Genomic DNA, 13,778 nt, shown 5'->3' with positions numbered 1-13,778 from the left:
GTGTATTGTAAGGATGTGCAATCAGGGTTGGGTCTTGGGTTTTGTTGTTATCTATTTACAGCGATTGGTTGCGGTCTGCTTCATGCTTTACAAACGGCCCGGGGAAGGGCGTGTACTCGGGTTTCGAGAATGGCATTTGACCACACTCTTGATACCTTTTAGCTTTATTCTAGCCATCTTTTGCTTACTGAAGTTCGCCTCTTCAAGTTCAGCTGTGTTCAACCTGAGTCCACTTGGCGCGACACGTTTCACACCAAATCGCGTTGCTTGTGTTCCAAATGCCTCTCAAATCATTGAAGAGAAATGTTCCCATTCAGTAAGAAGGAACAATGGATTGACAACTGATGTCGAGTGGGATGACACCTCGCTTTTCATTCGAGGCCAGCGGGTCTTCATATGGCGAGTCACAAATAGTCGGATCCGCACCCGTTTGCGTTTTCATTGTGGATAATCCCTAGGTCAGGAGAGTTCCATCCATGGCGTCTTCCAGTACCAGAGATGTGGCGCGACATTCTAGAAAAAATGGTAGCATTGGGTCTGAACACCGTCAGTATTCCCGTCCACTGGTATGTTTGTCTCGTGAATTCCTGTGACCCGAAACCATAAGCACTCCTCTGCGAACCAGGGGGCTTGTGAACCCGGCACCTGGGATATTTGATTTTAATGGCTATCGAGACCTCAAGGCTTTCTGTGAACTAGCACTCGATGTTGGATTATGGGTAATTCTGCGACCCGGTGAGCATGTCAAACACTGAGAATAGCGTCAATCGCCTCATTTTTTACCACTGAAGGCCCTTATATCAATGCAGGTCCGTTCCATTCTATGGTGTTTTCTTCATATGTAAGGAATCAGGCCGTTTATCATAGACACCTCTGCTGGTGGTTTGCCCCACTGGGTCATCTCGACAACTTCGGGCCAGCTTAGAGCTAATACGACAGAATATGCTGAGAAATGGAGGCCATACATACGTGCCGTCTGCCAAATTGCCAAGGTTTATCAAGTCTCATTGGGAGGCCCAATAATCGCCGTCCAAGTTGAAAACAAGTATATGGAAGACGATAGGGCAGGACATGCTGGAAATGCTGATATGATGCTGGATATCGAGAATGAGATGCGAATGAACGGGATCGTTGTACCCTTACCTTTAACGACGCGGGACCCGGTATTAATTTCGCCACAGGAAGAGGGGCAGCTGACATTTATGGTATAGACTCACACCCTCAGGCAGGCCCGTCCACATGAGGTTGTGAAGCACTGGAATGACCCTTTGTGCTTCATAGGGATTCGATTGCTCTCGTCCAGAGATCTGGAAATCAGTTGTTGAGAATTACTACGATTATCACATGAATACTAATCGTAAAAGTTGGATCCATTTTTCCGACGTTCAGTGATTCATCCCCTTGTTGTAGCCTATCAGCCTTGGTTTACACCAGAATTTCAAGCAGGTGCACCCGATGCCTGTGAGTCATTGTAATGGAATACTTGCCTATTGGCACTCACATTGTCACTTAGGGGGACCAGGCTCTGCTGGATATGATGCGTGCGCCGAACTGACTGGGCCAGAGTTTGAATCCGTATTCTACCGAAACTTGCTTGCGGCTAATTTCAAGTTGATCAACTTGTACATGGTGAGTTTCCGTGTGTACACTGTGAGTTTTCGTGGGCTTGGTGCCACTTAAATTTCATCGTTCAGATATATGGGGGCACCTCATGGGGATATCTGTCCTACCCTGGCGTGTACACCTCTTATGACTATGGAGCCGCTATCGCAGAATCCCGCTCTTGCGGCCAGGAAAGGCAGCGGAACTCAAACGACAGACCTTGTTTGTTCGCTCCACTCCTGAATTCTATAACACTGTTGTGGTTGGTAACTCATCCTCGAGCAGTGGTGTAGTTCGCTTTCGTGGAAGACGGAATATGGATATATTCGGGACGCTTTTGAGAAACCCAGACACCGGTGCGCAATTTTATGTTATGAGGCATTTGACTTCAAACGCGACGTAAGGAAGCCTCTGCACGTTCTTGCCCGTCAAGACTGAATGGCCTTACAGAAGGAGCGAACCATTTAAACTCAACATCACCACCACCTCAGGGGAGCTCTTGGTGCCTCAGACTGGCCCTTTATGTTGCTGGCTGGGCGAGAATCGAAAATGGTGATAACTGATCTCACATTTGGCGTCGCTTCAAAGCTTCTGTATTCCACCGCACAGGTTCTTTGGGCAGGGAGGATTGGCGATCGCGATGCTCTTGTCCTCCATGGTGCGACTGGGCAGTTCCATGAAGCGGCTGTTAGGTTCCCGCCCTCACGACACATCACTGCCCAGCATCCGTTAATCCACGTGTTGGAGGATAAGGCAAGGGGTGCGAATCTTATCACTATTCAACCAGGAGTGAAGGGTTTGGTAGTGATCTGGGACTCACTCGAACAGATCATCTTGTACGCTGATACTGAGACCGCTGGAACACTTTGGTTCCCTAGGATAGTGGCACCTAGAAATTTGATGAACAATCCAGGGCCAAATACAAGTCTTCTAGTTAGCGGACCCTATCTTGTACGGGATGCAAAGTTCGCGGATGGGGATGGCACGGCATTGAATCTTCGTGGGGACTTGATCGAAGGTGTCAGACTGGTTCTTGTCGGGTTACCTCCAACTGTTCGAAGATTGACCTGGAATGGCCAGTTAATCGAAGCAGACATAGCTCCCGCTTTTTCAACTGCCAACCAAGCAAGACTTAGCACATCATTCGGCTCCACTTCATTTGTTGAAGCTACTCTGACTTACAGGGCCGGCCATCTTAGCAATGCACATGGTGAAAACAATCCATTCGATCCGCCCAAGCTTCTCGATTGGATGTATACGGATGCTCTGCCCGAGATACTCGCCAACTTCTCAGACGCCGACTGGACTCTGGCGGATCACAGGCTCACGAATTCTCCATACAAACCGTATGGAGGCCCCAATGCGACAAATCTTTATGGATGTGATTATGGATTGTTAGTTAAAGTGGATTTCAGTGCCGATTCCCCTGTGCTCATCCTTTTCGCAGCTGCGAGGAATTACGATATATCGTGGCCATTTCCATGCGACTGGATTGGAGCAAGCCACGAGGCTCAGCCTTGCCGGAGGTCAAGGTAGATAATATGGGGATGCGTAGACCGTAGTGATCTAACTTGTTTCAGGGTTTGCCGCGAGCGTCTGGATCAATGATGTCTTTCTGGGGACTGAGTGCGGCAAGTGAGTGCCGTGTTAATCTGACTGACCAACTGCTGAGCGCTTTAGCTCGACAAATCATGCCAGTGTGATTGCTGAGCAGAATCAAACATTCATATTTCCAAACTCTTCTGTTGTCAAAAATGAAAATGTTTTGACAATTGTCTTGGTATGCTACATCTTTATTGGTAGCAAGACTTTCTCCCTCAACAATTCTCATAGGATAATATGGGTTTTGACGAGTCGGAGGGCTGTTCGTCTACTTCCTGGATTGACGATATTGAGCTGAAGGATGCACTATGACTAGGGAATCCCGATTCGGCCAAATCGGTCCGGGGAATCCGTGATTACGAACTCATTGGAGGGAAGTTCTCTTCATGGCGCCTTCAGGGAAAGCTGGGTGGCTTCATGGGGTGCGTCCTATGGTCTTGTCGGGCGTCTTAAGTTACGTGAGCCATGTTTTTGCTTCAGATATCGAGACAAGTTTAGGGGGGTCTTAAACGAGGGTGGCTCGTATCCTGAGAGGATGGGATGGCACCTTCCCGAGTTTGATACTTCGTCGTGGCTCTTGCGGTCGCTCAGCGAGGGCCTGCCTCGAGGCGGGGCGGGACTTGGTTTATTTGTCACTAATTTCACTCTCAACATTCCCACTGGTTTTGACGTGCCTATGTCTTTCGTCTTCGATCACGTCGACCAGCCGTATCGAGCCCTTCTGTTTGCCAATGGTTGGATGATGGGCAAAAGAGTTGCGAACCTAGGGTGAGTACTCAAACCTTGAAACTGGCGAAGTATATTTCACAAGCTGTCACACCAGCCCTCAGTACAAATTCCCTGTTCACCAGGGTATTATCAATTACCGTGGCGTGAAGTGCGTGATTTATCGAAGCTCCAACGTAATTCTCTTAGCTAATCGATTTCCAGTACGGTGGCAGTCCTCCTGTGGGTTCTTGAGGATGCTATCGTCAATCCATCGCTCAAGCTGGTATATGACGCCGTGATAGACGGAGGTATTAACGAGTGGTAATTTTGGACCAATTGAGTCACCGGTAAAATCCGACTCCCCAACGCTGAAGCTCAAAGTGTGGAATATGCTTACTCATTGGTACATATCGGGCATGTAGCCCTAACTATCCTTCCATACTGCGAGGACAGCTCCCAGCCCCCTCATAGACAGCGAGCGTGAAACTAAGGGGCGCACCCATTATCTTGCTGGTTGAGTTGCGGAAATCTCGTCGTAAATTAGAGTCCCGCAAGGCAAATCATGCATGCTGTTTTCCCTATTCTGGAACCGTGATTCTCGCGAACTTACAGGTGACGCCAAGAATTTGGGGAGTGATGCATTGCTAGAGGGATCGGAACAATCCTGACATGGTCTGGCTCGTGCCTTGTGCAACGGTCGAGAAAGACCCTCGATCAGTTGATGTGGACAGTGGGAAGGATACAAAAACCGTATTGGTTAAGAATGGAAGCATCCAGTCCATCTGCGAGTTCGTCTTCGGCACAATGCACAGATTTATCTGACGACAAGCAATATGGTGGTAGACACGTCTCATTCTATATACTGGGTTGTATGAAGAAGCGAGACACCGAGCGAATTCGAGATTTCACAAGAGCCTGCTCGGCTGATGAAATAGAACCCTCTACCATCCTCTGTCCCAGAGACTCGATGTTTTCATCAAGATCAATACCAGCTGTAGCGATAAGTTCCCCAACACCCCAAATGTCAACCTCTGCCCCATGATCATCCTCGAATACCTGTGGTGCATGAGTTTGAGGATGCAGATTGGGGGCCGCTTTGGTTGGAAGCATGGCAGCATCTTCCCAGTCAATGAGGAACCACCGCTTGCGATCCGTAATATCTTGAATCACATTTGGCCAGCGGATGTCTCGATGGAACACTTGCGGCTCAGTATGTAACACCTACAGATTGCATGAACTCGAATCAATAATCCTATACAATACTTACTTGGAGGGCCTTGAGGACACAGATAACCGCATTTTTGACATCTTCGGAGTCATTGGACCATTGGCCTTACCTCGAGGTCCAAGTTCAAGGAAGTATCCATCTTCAGTGGTTTTGATTTTCTTAAGGAAGTCGACATTTGGCACGCGTTTTCTCTTGAGTTGGTCATAGATAGATTTGAGAAAAGATATTCTGGGTTGCTTTTCTATTGGGTAGAACTTCCGTATCGTCTTTTCCAAGAATTCAATGGATTTGCCATCATCACTAACGCCACAGTTAGGTTCAATGCAAACAAGATACATGAAAGGCACTCACCGAATCAGTGGAAGCATATCAGCATCTACATCTTTTGAAATGGTACCTTCTAATGCCCGGAGAACCTTGACTAGCCGGATCATCCTTGCCGCATTTTTGATACGTCCCTTCACCGTTGATAGATTTCCGGCTAGAATGTCTTCTACAACTACTTGTCCCCTTTGGTGCCCAATAGCTGCAAGCGTAACATCAGCACCAATGGCATAGTAGCCTTGATACACAAGTCAACAACAGGTACCGCTGGGGAAGAATCACATACCAAGCACATACGGAGCAGTACCATAGGCCCATCGAGTCTTGTCAATGAGCTCCTGACGAGGATGCTTCCCGCCATACGGTGGCCTTTTCTCCTCCCCCCGGAATAAACAAGTACGCTGAAAAAGGAGACCTAAATCAGGCCTGAAAGATCCAGTATTCGTGTCGTGGTCGCTGTTGCGTATCCACATGAAATTGTCGAGACACATCGTGAGAAGATCCAGAATGTTGCGGTCCCAGAATGGAAGGAAGGAATTTTCAGTACCCAATGGTGGGGCCCTGGTAATTGCCATATGCACATTGAAAAAGAAGTTCGCCATTTCGTCCTCGCTCTTGATGAAGAGCACCTCAAGGTCTTCTGCAGTGTAAAAATCATTGAAACGTGAATTCAGGTGCAGCAGCATGCGCCATTGGAAATCGGAAATAGGGATTTTCTCTTCGGGATCAAGTGGTGCATCCAGATAGGTGCGCAGATCAATGATGGTCGGAATTTTGGGGAGCGGAACATTCCATTTATGGTACAATTTCGCTGAAATATCGACTGCAGACAAGTGAGAGGTTTGGCCATAAAACAAAAAGGCATAAAGACCTACCTGGGTCCTCACGTTTCCTCTTTCTGTCAGTGGGCGGCGCCGCCACGACAAAATGAAGCCCCTTTTGGGGCAGATTAGGAAAGGCCTCTGATAACAAGTCCATAGCCCCTAGCAATTCCTTATCATTCAGCGAGAGAGTGCGAACTTCCTCCGCAAGATCCCTGTCTGCAGGAATGAAAACCTTAACAGAGTTAGTTGCTAGTAATTTCAGTCAAAAGGGGTAGCTCACTCTCCAGACAACCAGATCACTGGCAAGCCCATCAAGTCCTATCTTCTTCTTGATGGCATCCTTCAGGTCATCAATGGTCTCACTCTTTGCGATGGTGACCGAGAATGGGTTGGAGGATTTGTCTAACACCCAGCCAAATAGCTTGAGTGGGACTGCGCAAATAATTCAGCGAAGAAGGAATTGCAGTACTTATGATACCTCACTTGTCTCTGTTACGGAAGGCATATTTGACTTGAAAAACCACGTTCCAGGTATCGAGACTAGATGAGGCATACGCAAGGAACAGACATCGATGGAACACAGGAATGTGAACTTACGGTCAGGGGACCTGACATCATCTACGACCAACTTGATGGCTGGATAGGGGCTCCTGAGCGACTGAACGTAATTTTGCAGCATAGCGTCATCATTAAAAGTGACTGGCTCCTTGTCTCTATTAAGGTAAGCCACACGGACATGTTCTTGCGGAATACCGAAAAGAGAGGATATTTCGGAGGCGAGATCACGCCAATGCGGCAGACTGGGGAAGGTCGCAAACATAGCCCTGGCACCGGCTCTCTTCAATTTGAACAAAGGCATAGCGTTTGGAGAAGGACGAGGGTTGTCTGTGAAGTTTGTGTGAGGGGGAGGAGAACCTGATTTATTACCCCGCGGCCTCGTTGTCACGTGGCAGTGCGGCTGTCCCATCCGGTACTTAGTGGGTTCATGTCAAAAGAAAGAGTACTAGTATACGGGTGTGTGTGTTATCGGGGGTTTATGATCGTCGGTTGACTCGGATGCAGACGTCGTAATGCGGCTGGGCCCCAGTACAGCCACAAAGCCATGCGATAGGGTGTTGACGGCAACAGCCGTGGACTGGTTGCCTAATTGAGCCCTTGCAACATTCTGCCCGTTGCGTGGCGAGAGCACAGTCGTGCCTTCTCCGTTTGCGGGCTTAACGACTTCGCGACCATCTGGCTACATATATTTTTGCTTCGTTTAACTCTGTGCCAGGCTCATCTTGACTTGAGATGGCTCTATCTGGGCGAGGCCAACATCATGACCTCGCGATTCAGTATTCTCATTTGATCCAAGCGGAAATCACTGCTGTGACTTCTGTCATGCGCAAAAACGCTCGGTGGTCTAATTCTTCGTCCCATTTTTATTCCCGAAACACCGCTCTAGCGGGTAACATGGGTTTGCGACGTGGCACCCATGGAACAAGCGAAAGACCAACGAGAGAAAATCGGGAAGCCGATTTAATGGGAGGTTTCGATGATCTCAGACGGGAGTTACGCCATATTCAAGGTGGAGTGTTAACTTGCACTGCTCCAGCGTCATCTTACGGTGGCTTTTGAAGACATTCGTGAATTGTCATTGACCTCGTTGCTTTCTCCATTCTTATCATTAATACGCTCCCCTCTTTCCACTGGGCCAATAACATCCACTGTCCTTTCATCTCTCCATACTTTTTTTGTCTATGGTTTGATTACGCCCACCTCGGGCGGCATACAGCCAGCCCTCTCATCATTGTGTACTGCGGTATCTCGACTCCGCTTTGAGGGTACCGATCCGACTGCAGATGAAATCGTGTTATTACGCATGCTAGTGGTGTTGGAGGCCTGTTTGACGGGCGACGTTGGGGATTTGTTGGGAGACGTGGAAGTTTGTGAGCTTCTCGAAACGGTCTTGACCATTTGTTGTCAGATGCGGAGAAGTGGTGAGGATAATCAAGGATAGGAGTACTATGTTCGCTCACTAATTTATCCAGAGCTCCTGCGTCGGAAAGCAGAATTGACTATGCATCTCCTTGTCAGGACGCTGTTCTCGCGCCTTGCCACCATCAACCCCTTGGACGCAGAGAAGAACTTGGAAGAAGAGGATGGCTATGAGAAAAGCCGTGTTAAGGCCCAGAAGCCCGCACCTGTATCCTCTGATGTCGCGAAGGGTCAAAGTGAGACGTTGACAGAACCAAATGCAGCGGCTTCTCGAGCACTGACTCCAATATCAATCTGTAAGCTCTTGACTAATTGCTGCTTGATGCCCTCCCCGGCTTATCTCTTCACTTAAGCTTCTGCTCCTTATGGACTGCTTTCCATCAGGGAACTTCTTCGGGTTGTTGTCAATCTTCTTGACCCCACTAATCCGCTCCATACCGACTCTATACGCCTCACTGCACTTGGTATACTCAATTCCTCCCTTGAAGTCTCATCGACTTATCTAGCATCGTTCCCGTCATTGTCCAGTATACTCATCGACAAAGGATGCAAATTCTTGTTCCAACTGGCTGGCTCAGAGAACCTCCAAATTCTCTATCTGTCTTTACGAGTAATAACTATACTCTTTCAGGAAGATTCGTTACTCAAGCAGCTCAAACTACAACAAGAACTGTTTCTTAGCTTTACTTTAGATAGACTCGCCCCTCCTGTCATCCCGAATGGACCCCAAGTTCATTTGAGCGTCGGAGGCAGGGGCCACATGAGCAATGCTTCTCGCTCCTCTCTTTCATCCAGACATGGTGTTGCTTCCCCTGAGCCAAGTATCGTTAATGGGCGCTCTGTTTCGGGGACGGGGCAGACGATGGTGATTCGTCAATTGACGAAATTCCTGCTCCTCTTCCCCGTCTTAGAGTCCAGCCGGCTCGGGGAGAAACTAGGGAATTGTTGTTGGAAGCTTTGGCTAACATGTCTCGGCAACCAAGTTTTTTTGCGAATCTTTGGGTTAATTATGACTGCGACAAGAACTGTGAAGATTTGTTCGAACGTCTGATTAATTACTTGACGAAGGTGAGCCATCAAGCGTATGGAGACTTGCGGAGAATTGACGGTCGTTACACCTTGGAATATCTATCCCCTCCCAGTATCCAATCAATGTTGAAGCCCAACAGTATAGCTCTCAGCTTCTCTGCCTGGATATTTTGTTAAGTCTCATTCACTCCATGGCTGTCCGGGCAGAACATGTGAGCACTCGTTCCGCTAATAATTCCTCGGTTTGCTGATAGTACTTCGTGATGTACAGACCCCTCCGTCTAATCCTCCTGTGAGCGTTTGACCATTTCATGTGCGCTGTAATAACGCTCACACGTCGCCTTCATATAGCTACCGACGCCTGACGAGCTCAAGAAGCAAAAGGCCTACAAGAAATTGTTCCTCGCTGGCACTGCCCGTTTCAATGCCAAACCAAAACTCGGACTTGCTTTCTTGGAAGAAAATGGGCTTCTTTTCAACGATGACCCAGCTGATGTTTTTCGTGCTCGCAGCATCGCAAAGTTCCTGAAAAACGCGGCTCGATTGGATAAGAGGCTGCTCGGAGAATTCATATCAAGGAGCGAGAACGCTGAGATCTTAAAAGAGTTTATCAGTTTGTACGATTTCCAGAACGTAAGGGCTGCATGCTGTCTTTCTGGGGTTCGTCTGAGAGCGCCAATCCAGAAATCTATTGCCGAGGCTCTCCGGGAGCTACTCGAGTCTTTCCGGCTGCCTGGAGAAGCGCAACAAATATCCAGGATAACGGAAACTTTCGCATCGATCTACTTCGCTACGGAACCTGGTATGATTAGTAGTTGATCACATCCAGGACTTGATCCTGAAAAGTAACACTCAGCCGAAATCCAATCTGAGGATGCGGTTTACGTCCTTGCATATGCTGTCATCATGCTAAACACGGACCAACACAGCCCCAATATCAGGGTCAGCACCAATGTGTTCACTCAGAGAATTTGTGCTCATTGTCATGGCTTTGGAATAGAAACGAATGACGGAAGAAGATTTTCAAAGAAATCTCCGGGGTGTGAATTTCGGTTCCGACTTTCCACCTGATTATCTGGTTTGTTCAATGTCGCATTACTTGGGGTTTTAATTGAGGATCGTATAGCATTCCATCTACGAAAATATTCGAGAAAGAGAAATCATCATGCCCGAAGAGCACACCGGGCAAGCTGGATTTGACTATGCCTGGAAAGAGCTCCTCGTTCGAACGGACATTTCTGGTAAGTGGAATTCTTCAGCGTTTACGAACGAGGCTGAGCATTCCACCTCCAGGCTCCTTGTTTTTGTGCAACACGTCTATATACGACAGCTCAATGTTCGCCATGGCATGGAAATTTATCGTTACCTCTATCGCATCGGCTTTCACGACTTTTGATGACGAATTTGTCATTCAGGATGTGATTGCAGGGTTCCGGGAGTGTGCAACATTAGCCAGGAAATTCGAGCTTCCAGAAGTATTTGATTATATTGTGATGTCTTTGTCACATGCGACTGGCCTGCTTGGCGATCCTGGCATTACCTCAGCTGCTAACTTTCCAACTGCCGAGGTTGATGGACAGACTGTCACCGTCTCAACGCTTTCAATACGATTCGGGACCAGTTTCCGTGGTCAGCTCGCTGCTGTGGTTCTCTTTACTATCGCGAACGGGAACGGGAATGCTATTCGCGATGGATGGTCTCAGGTACTTTCTGCACCCAAATTCCTCGTGAATTGAGGTGTTGACCAAATTATCAGATCTTTGAAATGTTCCAAACACTTTTCCTTTATTCCCTGCTCCCCACTCGGATGCTGCAGACGGAAGATTTTCTCGGCGGAGTGTCGATGATTCCGATGCAAGGCAATGCGGCATCACCTGTCCATGGCCCGAACCGTTCAGACGGAGGTCTGCTTTCAGCATTGTCTTCCTATCTCCTAACTCCCTATGGCACCGCTGTCGAAGCTGCAGTGCCTAGTGTCACTGAACGAGATATTGAAAACACATGAGCGCGATTGATTGCATTGGTGCATGCCGCATTGATGAGCTGTACAACGAAATCATGTAAGTCTGTCTTGGGTAATAGGTTCCTCTGTAGATAATCTCTGTTATAGGCAGCTTGACCTCGATGCCTTAGTTGCTGCAGTGCGCGCGCTCGCCGAGTTAGCCGATCGTCGCACCACTATCCGATTATCAGAAACAGATGATCTTACCCTTCGATTGCATGAAGTTGCAGATTTCAGGGCCCTTCCTTACGACCCTGCGTCTGTTTTTCTCCTTGAGACTCTAGTGAGCATTACTGTACAAACATCCAGCAAAATTGAAGAAATATGGTGCGCTGTGAACTTATTTGCTGAGCACACTCTAAACTTCCTTATAGGCCAATTGCCTTCTCTCATATAGCCGGAATCCTAGCATCACCTAAACGATTTAGCATACTGCTTGTCGAGCGTGCGGTAGTAGGTCTCCTCCGCATTGCCTTGATATTAGCCAGTCAGGTATGACTTCACATTTGCAATGAAATTCGTCTGATATGCCCGATAAGAAATCGCTGCGAGATCAACTCTACATTGCATTAGACTTGCTAGGTGGTTTACCGCTTCCCATTGTGAATGCGGTTGCCGAACAACTTATCTCTGGAGTTGCTCTGATTGTCCGCAAGCACCGCGAGGTCATTAGGTAAGTTGGGAAATCTTGTTTTGCGAATAGAATGCCTGACTCTGCCCAAGTTCCGCGACAGAATGGAGCTTGGTTTTTGCGCTGCTTCGCGGAGCTGTATCACACCATGAAGCTGGAAAGCTTGCATTTGATGTCGTTTCAGAGCTTGCGGAATCTCTTGGAGTGGAAGGGAATCGCAGAGTTGAGAGTTTACCCGCTTTGATAGCAATCCTTGAGGAATTTGCCTCAGTTCCTGGGCGTGCTGTGGAATTGCGAGTTAGTAAACGCCCCCAGCCTAATGTGACAGTCACATCGTGAGTGTCCTCGTTCTCATATACCTGCCCAGTTTGACGGTTCCTCCAGTCCCAATCTTGAGCGGGCCATTAAAGCCATTGAGCTCGTTTATCGTCTTCGTAGTGCCGTTCCAGCGTGGATAGAACAATCGACCCTGTCTGTTGATCAAGGTACTCGTCCATGTTCACAGCAACTACCTAGACCCTGTCCTCTGATGTCGAGTCGTAAATAGCGTGGAAGGTGGGCTGGACTCCGCTTTTGGTAGTCTTGGGCCGACAGTCAGCGGATCTTAGTGCTGAAGTGCGGAATCTGGCACTGAACTGCCTGCAGAGACTTTTGCTCGGACAGCAAATTTCTGAACATGGCCTTGATGTGCTTCACCTATTTGATCGAGTCATTTTCCCCATGGTAGCTGATCTCTTGCGAAGCGATCTGGATAATAAGTCCCTCAAAGGAGTCTCCGAATCTCGGCTACGAGCATCCAATTTACTCTGCAAGGCTTTCTTGCACTTCCAACTTGGCCCAAATTCAGAGCTCAACTCCACATTCCGGGAGTCGTGGTTAATCGTTTTGGACTTACTGGACCGTCTCATGCATAGTGCAGGTCGTCAAAGCCAGCTGGTGCGTTTCACCGTATTCTTGGGATGTTTGACGGTCCTCATTGATCATTCACAGATAGAGGCCATTCCCGAGTCTCTCAAGAACGTACTTCTCGTAATGCATTCATCAGGAATACTCATTCCCCCTTCGAATCCCGACGGCCGCAGCGATCAGCAGCTGTTATTGTGGAATGAGACGAACCACCGTCTCTCACGTTTCCTCCCAGGTCTCCTTGATGAGTTAATACCCGCTTCACCGCTTCCATCTCTCCCGCGGGAGGCAACCTCAGAACCTGTGAATGAAAATACGGAAGCCCCTTCTGAGGTCGCCTTATAGCATCGGACCTGTAGTTTTAATTTAAAATACAAAATAATATCGTTCAATCAGGCTCAGACAGATGACTAGGATAAAATGCCCGGGGGCCGGAATTCGCATATTATCGCTCTCTTAAAGGAAAGATTACTGAGTGTAGGTACAACCTGGACGAGAAGAGCACAAAGTTTCTTGGTGCAAGGCGGGTCCTGAACGTCTTGGTGGCGGTGGTGGAAAACGGGACGTCTTCACAGCCGAGGCGACAACCCAGCGTCCGATTGCAGATCACGACAATCCTAGGTTTCCCGGAGTAGCGAAAATACCAAACCGCCAGAAGGCTAAGGGAGGCTAGGTGGACGTCTTCAAAAGCAATTGTAATTATGGGTTCGCAATAAGGATATTGAGATGCAACCATCGGCGGCGATGGAGACCTGAAGATGTTATGTCTTGAGGTAGACGTCAAGCGGCGGGACATTGGTTGGGATTGGACACACTTTCTTCCTTTGAACTACGAAATCATTACGATCTGTATTGACACTAAACCTTTATGCTGCAACAACACATAAGGGCCTTCGTAGTCCAAGCAAAAAACATTTGAGGCTAGATCAATAGAGACATGAAGTT

The 13,778-nt window shown here is 48.1% G+C and overlaps 3 protein-coding genes across 3 annotated transcripts; 2 read left to right on the top strand and 1 right to left on the bottom strand.

Annotated features, from left to right (window-relative positions):
* Nucleotides 1-15: 15 nt before the first annotated feature.
* On the top strand, nt 16-4,375 carry EI90DRAFT_3062042 (uncharacterized protein). Its single transcript, XM_039060605.1, is given in 18 exon segments — nt 16-399; nt 459-566; nt 626-735; nt 868-1,133; nt 1,282-1,357; nt 1,411-1,461; nt 1,514-1,629; nt 1,695-1,738; nt 1,774-2,001; nt 2,094-3,030; nt 3,050-3,134; nt 3,183-3,237; nt 3,301-3,382; nt 3,436-3,466; nt 3,521-3,626; nt 3,685-3,972; nt 4,028-4,081; nt 4,135-4,375. The coding sequence occupies 18 exon segments, from the start codon at nt 83-85 to the stop codon at nt 4,235-4,237; spliced, it is 3,057 nt and encodes a 1,018-aa protein (XP_038915127.1). The 5' UTR covers nt 16-82; the 3' UTR covers nt 4,238-4,375.
* A 157-nt stretch (nt 4,376-4,532) lies between these two features.
* Nucleotides 4,533-7,367, bottom strand: EI90DRAFT_3155212 (uncharacterized protein). The gene is made up of 9 exons (XM_039065982.1): nt 6,886-7,367; nt 6,772-6,828; nt 6,569-6,720; nt 6,340-6,520; nt 5,751-6,287; nt 5,492-5,702; nt 5,250-5,440; nt 5,180-5,220; nt 4,533-5,133 (listed from the first exon to the last, which is right to left on the bottom strand). The coding sequence occupies exons 1-9, from the start codon at nt 7,253-7,255 to the stop codon at nt 4,768-4,770; spliced, it is 2,106 nt and encodes a 701-aa protein (XP_038915126.1). The 5' UTR covers nt 7,256-7,367; the 3' UTR covers nt 4,533-4,767.
* A 265-nt stretch (nt 7,368-7,632) lies between these two features.
* Nucleotides 7,633-13,446, top strand: EI90DRAFT_3062037 (uncharacterized protein). Its single transcript, XM_039060604.1, has 22 exons — nt 7,633-7,855; nt 7,908-8,267; nt 8,319-8,561; nt 8,619-9,086; nt 9,125-9,333; nt 9,408-9,506; nt 9,566-9,586; nt 9,646-9,927; nt 9,979-10,096; nt 10,151-10,236; nt 10,295-10,372; nt 10,421-10,535; nt 10,588-10,997; nt 11,051-11,269; nt 11,338-11,354; nt 11,405-11,623; nt 11,671-11,788; nt 11,836-11,969; nt 12,020-12,262; nt 12,312-12,412; nt 12,475-12,863; nt 12,918-13,446. The coding sequence occupies exons 1-22, from the start codon at nt 7,669-7,671 to the stop codon at nt 13,176-13,178; spliced, it is 4,377 nt and encodes a 1,458-aa protein (XP_038915125.1). The 5' UTR covers nt 7,633-7,668; the 3' UTR covers nt 13,179-13,446.
* Nucleotides 13,447-13,778: the final 332 nt, after the last annotated feature.

Source organism: Cantharellus anzutake, assembly GCF_015039405.1.
Source record: "Cantharellus anzutake strain C23 chromosome Unknown EI90scaffold_30, whole genome shotgun sequence".
Taxonomy (NCBI): domain Eukaryota; kingdom Fungi; phylum Basidiomycota; class Agaricomycetes; order Cantharellales; family Hydnaceae; genus Cantharellus; species Cantharellus anzutake.
Note: the sequence above shows the minus strand (reverse complement) of the source record. Positions and strands in the feature narration are given on the sequence as shown.

Excerpts from the sequence above, each read along its gene's own strand:
- EI90DRAFT_3062042 (XM_039060605.1), top strand. The coding sequence starts at position 83 with ATGCTTTACAAACGGCCCGGGGAAGGGCGTGTACTCGGGTTTCGAGAA. Across the intron at positions 1,134-1,281 it reads TGCGAATGAACGGGATCGTT|GGATTCGATTGCTCTCGTCC; the intron begins GTACCCTTACCT and ends TGTGCTTCATAG. Across the intron at positions 3,467-3,520 it reads TTTTGACGAGTCGGAGGGCT|GGAATCCCGATTCGGCCAAA; the intron begins GTTCGTCTACTT and ends CACTATGACTAG.
- EI90DRAFT_3062037 (XM_039060604.1), top strand. The coding sequence starts at position 7,669 with ATGCGCAAAAACGCTCGGTGGTCTAATTCTTCGTCCCATTTTTATTCC. Across the intron at positions 7,856-7,907 it reads GGAGTTACGCCATATTCAAG|ACATTCGTGAATTGTCATTG; the intron begins GTGGAGTGTTAA and ends TGGCTTTTGAAG. Across the intron at positions 10,097-10,150 it reads CTACTTCGCTACGGAACCTG|CCGAAATCCAATCTGAGGAT; the intron begins GTATGATTAGTA and ends AGTAACACTCAG.
- EI90DRAFT_3155212 (XM_039065982.1), bottom strand. The coding sequence starts at position 7,255 with ATGGGACAGCCGCACTGCCACGTGACAACGAGGCCGCGGGGTAATAAA. Across the intron at positions 6,288-6,339 it reads GAGGAAACGTGAGGACCCAG|TCGATATTTCAGCGAAATTG; the intron begins GTAGGTCTTTAT and ends ACTTGTCTGCAG. Across the intron at positions 5,221-5,249 it reads CCTTGAACTTGGACCTCGAG|ATGTCAAAAATGCGGTTATC; the intron begins GTAAGGCCAATG and ends ATGACTCCGAAG.